Source organism: Stigmatopora nigra, unplaced genomic scaffold (genome assembly GCF_051989575.1).
Source record: "Stigmatopora nigra isolate UIUO_SnigA unplaced genomic scaffold, RoL_Snig_1.1 HiC_scaffold_26, whole genome shotgun sequence".
Taxonomy (NCBI): Eukaryota; Metazoa; Chordata; class Actinopteri; order Syngnathiformes; family Syngnathidae; genus Stigmatopora; species Stigmatopora nigra.
In genome coordinates, this window is record NW_027551605.1 from 1,833,826 (window position 1) to 1,843,948 (window position 10,123).

The 10,123-nt window shown below is 39.5% G+C and overlaps 1 protein-coding gene across 3 annotated transcripts; it reads left to right on the forward strand.

Annotated features, from left to right (window-relative positions):
* The first annotated feature begins 1,565 nt into the window (after positions 1–1,565).
* gpr63 (G protein-coupled receptor 63) lies at positions 1,566–6,557 on the forward strand. Of its 3 annotated transcripts, none has more exons than XM_077711475.1 (3): positions 1,566–1,858; positions 3,091–3,222; positions 4,622–6,557. In XM_077711475.1, the coding sequence occupies exon 3, from the start codon at positions 4,810–4,812 to the stop codon at positions 5,908–5,910; it is 1,101 nt and encodes a 366-aa protein (XP_077567601.1). In that variant the 5' UTR covers positions 1,566–1,858; positions 3,091–3,222; positions 4,622–4,809; the 3' UTR covers positions 5,911–6,557. The 3 variants fall into 3 exon arrangements, with proteins under 3 accessions (XP_077567601.1, XP_077567602.1, XP_077567600.1); XM_077711476.1 differs by having other exon boundaries at positions 3,091–3,156; XM_077711474.1 differs by lacking the exon at positions 3,091–3,222 and having other exon boundaries at positions 1,567–1,858.
* The last annotated feature ends 3,566 nt before the right edge of the window (positions 6,558–10,123 follow it).

A 10,123-nucleotide genomic window follows, 5' to 3' on the forward strand; every position in this document is an offset into this window, starting at 1 on the left:
GATTTTCTTTTGTAAAGTTGCAAAAGATTTTATTGGAGTTGAAATACATTGCACTAATTTTCAATTAGTATTCATTTTTCTGGCTTATGCTTTTCTTGCAGCCAAAATTTACAAAGCAGCCCAAATATTACATTGAAACAACATATTTGACAGTTTTTTTGTTATAACATGAATTTCACTCTCTCTACCCGTATTCTATATGGTGTACTGTATACAGGGGGTAAAAAAAATAATAAAAAAATTAAAAAAATAAAAATAATAAAAAATAAAAATTTTGGAATTGAATTCAAATTAAGCATTTTTGAAGGGGAATCCCTACTTCGCGGAAAATCCCTTATCACGGGTGGTCCCGGTCCCCATTAACCGCGATAACCGAGGGAACACTGTATATGGTTAAAATATGTCAGTCTTCATTAGATTATATGGTTAAAATATGTCATAGTCTTTAATATATACAAGTATATTCCCCTGTGTATATACACGGACACAATTATTTAAAGTATTCATGAACAACAGTGCACGCACGTGCGCACACGCCAGTTTTGCTTGTGCATGCGTACGTGCGCACACGCCAGTATTGCATTTGCATGCGTAATCCGCATGATCACAATCCGGCTAGTTAGTTGATAGTAATAGTTGATTGGCTCATACATTTCTCCAGGTTGACCGCATGCTTTGAGCAGTGATGCATCGGTAGACCGTTAACCGCCGGAGTGCTGTGTTTCTTTTTTTAAGGAGTTGGGGGTCAATGCATTGTGCTGTGAAAAACAAATATTTTTTTGCCTGACTCGTTCGTTCTTACCGGAAAAGATGACCCGAAGATGAAAAAGGTTGCCCTCAAACATATTGATAATGCATGGATGAATCTTTTTTTTTCTCTTTCAAACGTTGAAAACAAATGTATTATTCAAGCTCCATCCGGACATGCATTACCAATGAGACTACCATCAACTGAAAACTGCATTGAAATCGGAATTCAAATGTGGAAATGGAAAACTTAAAAAACTGTTTTTAAGGATGTCCAAAATCCAGGGTTTTTATCGATTTTAGCTTAATGGTGGAAAGCACTTCAAAAAGAAGACATGCACTTGCATAGTGCAAAAACTGTAAACAGTTATAGTTTAAACGTTTTCGTGCATTGGAAAAACTGGGTCAAGGGTCTAAATGTGATCTCAGAATTAATTTGAATGACTGTTTGAATGCACACGCACACACACATGCACACGCACGCGTACATGTACACGCGCACACGCACATGCACGCGTACACGCACCCACGCACAGGCACACGTATTACCCATAAATTATTGGCATATTATATAAAAAGTGGGGGTTATTACAAAACGCAATAACATGTCTTATACATTTGATTCAGTCAAGTTGTTGACATTCATTTTTTAAAATGTGTTTTTAGTACGCAGTCACATAATTCAACTCTAATATTTACGTAAAAGAAAGCTGTTTGAACAACGGTTGAAGTAATAAATGTAGTTACTTATACTCGATCATTCGCTTTATTGATTCGAATAGTTATGTCCTGAAAAGGCTGACAAGTGACGATGTCCGTTTCGATCTTCTCATAGGGTACTTTCGACATCTAGTCTTCTATATATGATTTCTTTGGACGGTTCACATTGCCAGGTTAAGAAAAGGATGAAAAAACAAACTGGAGGCGTAAAAAAACGTCCCTATTGCTTTTCAGAAGGCGTTCATTGAAGTCGAGACAAAATTATTTACTGAAGTATGGAGATCGGCCAGTTTGTTCGCTTTAAACTCTGCAGACTTAGGCAGAGGAAGTCGGGCTCGACCCTTTCTTTGGCCATTTCTTTCTTGCTTTCGACATTGGGAGACTAAATGAGGTCAGTGAAAATTATATATTTTTAAAAATATGCCAAATCTAAAGTATTTTTCATTGAGGTACTTGTCAACTTAATCTGTGGCGATGCCGCTTTACTTAATAATTAGAGGAGAATACTTAGTTTTTCGTTCTCCCATTAATTCGTTTTAGAAGTCATTATCACTATAATTAAAGGGAGGCATAATTTATTGGGTAAGATTTGGTATCCAGGCGGCCTGGTGGAGCGAATGTTTGGCGCGTCGGCCTCACTGCTCTAGTGCAGTGTATCCCAACCTTTTTTGAGCCGAGGCACACTTTTTGCATAGAAAAAAATCTCAAGGGACACCACCATCTGAAAATCTTTGTCGCCTATATTTATAATAGTTATTCTCATCGAAGTTTTATCAGCAGAAATCGCATCCAAAATTATTCCAAAACTTAATTTTTCACAATGACCTAATGTCACGGAAATTTGGCCTGTGGACCCTGAACAACTTCCGGTTTGAGTGATGCAAATAACCAAGTAAAGTTATTGATCGCATCATTTTATGATTTTTCTCTAAATATTACTTAAATCTCCTAATATTCCGCAAAAAAAATTGTGCTCACACAGACTTTACGTCGGCAAAAGTTGATGCGCTAGAAACCAGACAACTTCCGTTTCGACTTAGAGAAAAATAAGCAACAAAATTTCTGTTTCACAACTTGAATCAAATAATAGTATAATCTACAATTTAACGTTCGTCATATTTTGATTTGAACCTTGCAATAGTTCCATTTTAATCTCCTTATATTCATATTAATTTTTCTCTCTCAATATCACATTGTATGACTTCTTGCAATTTCCCACGGCACACCTGACCATTGCTCACGGCACACCAGTGTGCCGCGGCACAGTGGTTGGGAAACACTGCTCTAGGGTACTGGTTTCAAATTCAGGTTACGTGTGGAGTTTTCAAGATGCCTGCGTGGGTTTCATCTGGGTATTCCGGTTTCCTCCCACATTCCCAAAACATGCACGGTAGGCTGATTGGACACTCTAAATTGCCCCTAAATATGATTGTGCATGTTTGTCTTTCTCCTTGTACCCTACGAGCGGCTGGCCACTGATTCAGGGATAGGCTCCAGCAACCCCATATCCTATTGAGGAGAAAGCGGTTTAGAAAATGAGATGAGATTTAGTACCGTTTTTCCCTTCTCGTTCAAATTGTTCTTTTTTTAACCTGTAGTTATTAACAGACTGTTTTATCACAGCTGCTAATTTTTGGGATGTGGAAGGAGAACGAAGTACTACCGGCAGAAAACCCACGCAAGCCCGAGGTGAACTTGCAAATTCCATACAGAAAGGCCAGACCCATCAAGCATTGAAACCTCAATCTCAGAATTGTGAGGACTGGCCCACTCACCTTACTATTGTTAAAGAATTGCCATCGATCATTTAAGAACATGTAAAATGTAGTTTTTTAATATTTATTCAATGTATTTAATTATATATATACATATATATATATATATATATATATATATATATATATATATATATATATATATATATATATATATATATATATATATATATATATATAAAGCACGCATACAGACACACACACACATACATACACATAAGTACATACATATATATAATCACATATACATTTATATAATTAAGCACATACATATCCACATTTCTTAAGATTTTCCCTACAAAGTAACACATTTGTACTCCCTATTAAAAGCATGAATATGGAGGTGAAATTTGAGAATCAGGGGGTGGCTTATATGTGAGAAATTGTAAAAAAAAAAAAAAATCAAGTCCATTTCCAGCGTGCAGTTTATAAGTGCGGGAGGTTTATACGCTGGTAAAAACGGTACCTTATTTTATAACAAAACAGTATGAATTATGATGATTTTAAAAAGTACAGTGGTACTCCGGGACTGAGCTTGTATGTGGATTTTCTCGTAACCCAAACGAACGTGTCCCATAGAAATGAACTAGAAACGCACATGAACGCACTGAAAGTCAGGCGAGTGAGCCACTACACCACGGGTGTCAAACATACGTCCCGCGGGCCGTATCCGGCCCGTCCGGTGCTTTAGTACGGCCCGGGGAAGAAAGCTGCATTGTATAAAAAAAGTACGACTTTTCTTTAAAATTTGTAGTTCTTGTATTATCCGCTAGGGGCGCAGTGTTTTAGTATGTGCAGACAACATGAAAGCAACACTGCGGCGGAACTAGGACCACCTTGACCTGGTAAAATTGAACGTCTGTACAGCGTCTATTGGCGACAATTGCATTATCTACTTTTACGTTAGCCTCGCACCTTCATCAGCAAAATGTGTGTTAATAAACATTTTGATAAATTACTCATTCTTTGCACTAATTATTAGTATTAGTGACTAATACAAAGGAAAAAAGTGGGCTTATTGTTAGTTCCATGCAATTTTGCAATGAGTTTACTGGTCCGGCCCGCTTGATCTCAAATTAAGCTGGATTCGGCCCGCAGACCAAAGGGAGTTTGACACCCCTGCACTACACCATCACGTAGCCTGCACAAAAAAATAATAATTTATCCCAGAATTTTGCCCTGTGCATATAGTACAAGCCATTCTTACAATAAAAACATTTTACTAATGAATACTTTTAGCCCAATCTACAAACCACACATTTGGGCAAAACACATTTGACTACTCAAACTTGGTGGACATAACTGTTTAATCACATTGGTTTGTCCTACTGTTTTACCCGATTATATATGTATTCACCCAAATTTTTTTTTTGTTACAGGTTGACAACAATAAAAACATCCACATATTGTCTTGACCCTAGGAGTGCTTGCTTCAGCAACCTAATGTCCTCACCTTTGATGATGCCTCTTCACACTAAGGAAGGGTGCACACCTCTGCTGCTTGGTCTCCGCTGCCTCATTCTGGGTCACTTGAAGATTTTCCTCAACACTGAGACAAAACATCCTCATGGCGAACAATTCCCTGGACTCCCATGTGCCTCCAAATGCCATACCAACAACAGTGCTGCCAGAGAGCCTTAACAGCATTAGTCTCTCTTTACAGTTGTTCTTCTGCCTTGTTATGGCAAGCATTTTGCTTTTAGCGCTGTTAGGAAATATGGTGGTATGTCTGATGGTCTACCAGAGATCAGCTATGCGCTCTGCGATTAATCTCCTCTTGGCAAGCCTTGCATTTGCCGATATGATGCTAGCCATCTTCAGTATGCCATTCACGCTAGTTACTGTCATGACCATCAACTGGGTATTTGGGGAGGTTTTCTGTCGAGTTTCAGCCATGTTGTTTTGGTTCTTTGCGGTAGGGGGAGTGGCTGTTCTCCTTATAATAAGCATAGATCGCTTTCTTATCATAGTTCAGAAGCAAGATAAACTGAGTCCACAGAAGGCCAAAGTGCTTATAGCAGTCACATGGGGATTTGCTTTCTTTTTCTCCCTCCCTTTAGCTGTTGGTTCCCTTGGCTTACAGGTCCCACCAAGGGCCCCACAATGTGTTTTTGGATACAGTCCCAAACCAGCCAATCATGCCTATGTATTGTTATTAATGCTGGTATCCTTCTTTTTTCCCTTCATAGTTATGTTGTACACATTCATGGGAATTTTAAACACCATCCGCCATAACACAGCTCGTATCCACAGTCATCCGGATGGGTTTTGTCGGAACCAAGCCAGCACACTGAGATTACTGAGCCTTGAGAAGCCTTTTCAAATAAACATTAACGTGAGTTTTAAAACACGTGCCTTTTCCACCATCCTCATCCTTTTCACTGTGTTTACTGTGTGCTGGGCACCCTTTACTGCCTATTGTGTTGTATCTACTTTCAATTATGAATTTTACCATAAAAACAGTTTTTTTCAATTCAGCACGTGGGTACTGTGGTTGTGCTACTTAAAGTCAGCCCTAAATCCCATCATTTACTTCTGTCGCATCAAAAAGTTCCGCGATGCTTGCCTTGAGCTGATACCAAAGTACTTTAAATTTCTTCATCAGTTGCCAGGCACCACAAAGAGGCGTATACAACCAAGAGCTGTTTATATTTGTGAAAGGGATTGATCTGTTTTTATTTTTTAAGATAAACATTTTTCTTGTTATTTAAGATTGGATTGCATTTGACGTTACACCTCAGAACAGTACCCTGATTAATACAGTATTGGTGGAAAATTAAATAAAACATAAAAGATGGTCAAAAACAAATCTCAGCAGATTGTTGGATCTGATGGGGCTTATTTATCTCAGTATCTTTAATCAAAACCACTACGCACTAATAGCAATGTTTGACACCGGACATTTCTGAACAATGCCAATAATTAATGTCATTTTTTAATGACTAGGATACACTCGTTTCTGGGTCATGGAGAAGCAAAGTTCCGACTCGAGAGCCGCGGGGGAATACATTAACACTTTTGCTTTGGTTATAGCACAACAGTTACACCCATTTAAGTGTGTGGGTATTGTAATCTGAGTTAATTCAAGTTAAATTTAAAGTTAATGTTATTTTGAGAGTGTGTTGCCGTCCATCAAGTCTCTCTATCCTGTCCTTTCCCTCTCTCTCTCTCACTCTCTCTTTTTCTCTCTCTGTTGGTCTGGACTGAATAATGTCACATTTTAGTATTGAACATCATGACCACTAGATAGGTAGCATTTGTTACTTTGTGAGTAGGTGGTGAATTACAACAAATAAAAATGTTTTTCTATTGTAATATCCTGTCTTTGCTGTTTTCTTCAGAGGTTGGGAACAGATTAATTTGTATTTAGTTATTTTCTATGGAAAAATTGATTTGAGATGCAAATAAATTCACACACTGGCTCAGTCCCAAAATGAATTAAGCTCGTAACTCAATGTATTACTGTATAGGCAACATGGTTTTAAATTGTAAAGATTTTCGCAATGCAAAAAGTGTGTTGTAGCTCAAAAACGGTTGGGAAACTCTGCTCTAGTCGAGTCTTCAAAATAGGTAGCTAGCCAAAAAGCTAATTTTCAACATCAATTTTTATTGCAGCCCCTAACAGCTCAGGGGTCCTGAGTTCAAGTCCAGGTCATCCCACCTGTTTGCATGTGGGTTTCCTCTGGGTACTCCAGTTTCCTCCCACATTCCAAAAACATGCATGGTAGGCTGATTGGACACTCTAAATTGGGTATGAGTGTGAGTGGGCATGGTTGTCCGTCTCCTTGTGCCGTGCAATCCGCTGGCCACTGACTCAGCGTGTCCTCCGCCTCTGGCCCTGAGACACCTGCGATTGGCTCCAGCACCCCCTGCATGAGGATAAAGCGGTTCAGAAAATGAGATGAGATGAGTTTTTATTGCTGCGGTAACACGACTGAAACGCACTATGGGCAAACTCGAAAAAGAAAAGAACAGATAGTACTTGGTCATGGAAGCCTTGTATTTGCCTCATGCCATCTCAAGACTTGGGATGTTAAAAATAATTTAAAAATAGTCCAGTTATTTTACTCAGCCAATTGACCACAAGTCACCGAAATATTCAGAGTGACAACTCAACCTTATAGGATGCTAGCCAGACCCCAGTTCATATTATACTTTTTTACTACCGTCACGACCATCCATTCAACCGAAAACATGTATTTACTTATCTAGTATTAGTTTCAAAATGGGTACTCTGTCGATTTGCCGAAAAACGTTAGGGCAACTGACGTTTGGACGCCGGAGAGCTCATCGCCCGGAGGTTTAGGAAAGCATTAATAAATATTTAAATACTATTAAAAAAAGATAGAAAGCTGCAAAAACACTTAACGAGCAAGTGAGGATGGAGCTACTGTTACCGGCTGCCATTTGAATCCTGATCCGAGTCATAAAAAGGAAGTCCTGGTTCTCTCCAGGATGTGAAGACCCATTCGTGGCCCAACTTAACAACATCCACGGCAGCAAAGATCACTGAAAAGTTGAAGGGGATTCACCAGTCTCAGGTCAAGGTAGTTCGAGACACAGGTTACTCTTGAGTAGACTGTAAGTCGGATGGTGTCAAAACCTAGGTCCGTGAAAAACTCATCTGACGTCTACTTACCTGCCACGAGCACCCCTCACTTAACTTTGAGCTCCCATAGACATTGCACCTCTACACAGAAGCCGCTGTGAAAGCTGTTGCCATCCACATCACAGTCACTGCAGTGTCAGTGACTACCTGGACGTGTCTGAATGAGTTGGAGAACTAGATGGTGACATACTCTTATCACAGAGGAGAGTGAAGTGGTATGAAAAGAACAATCCGGAAAACTACCATGAAGAAGATGTGTGGTATAATTTCATTGTGTTCCCGAAAAAAACTGATTGTTGTGAATGAAAGTTGTTATGTGTGTGCCGTATACCCATTTCCACAGGTATCCGGACATTCCGAATTCACTGGGTCTAGGCATCACACTTAAATTTGCAGTGATGCAGACTGTCTAAAATGCATTCCTTTGAAAGGGAGTCAACATAACAGTAAGAGATAAGAGATCAAAATCAGTGCAATTCAAACCACATGATTCAATCTGGGGCAGTGATGTTCCTGGTGACCATGAGTTGTGGACAAAAGAAATACTGTTACTACTTTCCCAACTTGTATTGGATAAAGTTATGCTCCGTGTAAAGACATTGAACTGTTACATGAGTGTTCATTAACCAAACTGTCAAGGCCTTACCGGGTATAGCAGATCATTTAAAAGCCCTAAGGGAAATGGAGTTGCAGGACCGGATGGTCCTGGTTTTGATAACAGCCAAGGATGGAGCTGTAAGTGCCATGATAGGAGAACACTCGTGCACCTTCATCCCAGATGAAACCAGTAGATTACTCGTGCCGTAGCTGAAATGAAGGCCCAAGTCAACACCATGGCCCAGATCATTCAGCCATAGGTGCATCACTGTGGTCGTGGTTTGCATTGAGTTTGCAACCCCCATTCTTGAGATTATGCTAATATTTTGAATTTTTGTGTGAAAGCTATGAATCAAAACACAATCCAGCACACGCCCGTAGTGTACAGTGACATACAGTATAACCGCATGGCAAACTGGACTGGAGATTCTCACTCATTGTGTGACGAGTTCCATGATGTTGAGTCTTCTGTGTAAATGTACTTGTTTGATTTAAAAATTTGGTTCGCTCGTTAAGAGGGACGCAGAGGAATTTTTCTCGAGTACCACTGAATACCTCGAGTTTGTACTCTGCCTTGACAAGTGTTTTTTTTTTTTTTTTCCATACCCTGTTGAGTAACTGTTAACGGTATTTGTATTCTAGAATCTGGAGGGGATGATTAAAATTAATGTTTAATGAAAATTCTTTCAAAGTTACTTCAGGGGGAAATGCGAAATATGAATTGTATTCTTATATTTAATCTTGCACCCTGCTACACTCTTATGAATTTAAAGTTACTAGAACATAATTGTATTTACACCTATTGGTTAAAACCTGTTGCATGTTTTTCCTATGGAATTAAATTGTGCTTGTAGCATTTTTTGAGATTATGGTAGTCTTCTGTAAAATGCAGTATTTTCAGTTAAAGGTGAGTTAAAGGTGATACGATATGATATGATCGCTGGGTGGCATATGTAAACAAAGCAAACATTTACGACAGATAAACTGTGTGAGAAGTGTAAAGCTCACGGTTAGCGGCTAAAAGCGCGCTTCCGTTGAACATTTCAGAATAAGAGCAAAATATGGTCTGAAGAAATTGCAGGGTTCTGTGGTTACTGTCGCATTTTTTGGATTCTACGCGAGAATGTCTTTCAAATTACCGCAATCACCTCATCTAATCTCATTTTCTGAACCACTTTCGTCTCATTAGCATCGGGGGGGGGGGGTGCTGGAGCTAATCCCAGCTATCTCCGGACCAGAGGCGGAGAACACCCTCAACCGGTGGCCAGCTGATCGCAGGGCACAAGGAGACTGATAACCATGCACACTCACACTCGTACCCAATAACCCATACCCAGACTTCCTGTGGGTGGTTCCAGTTTTTGTCCAACTTTACAACGTCTTTTTTAGTCCGATTTAGCTACCGTAAAATGGCGCTGTTTAAGCGGCAGCCGTCGGCCGCGGTAGCTCCGCCCACTCTTGCTCGTTTTGTGTTTTTGCTTCTTTTATGTCTTAATGTTTTGATGATTCCATTTACTTTGGTTTGCTTTGTACTTTGAGCTTTTGCTTTGCTGTTCTGTCTAATCACCCTCTTGCTAGTGCCACAATGTAATTTCTCGTATAGGGGATGAATAAAATTATCCAATCCAATTTAGAGTGTTCAATCAGCCTACCATGCATGCTTTTGGAATGTGTG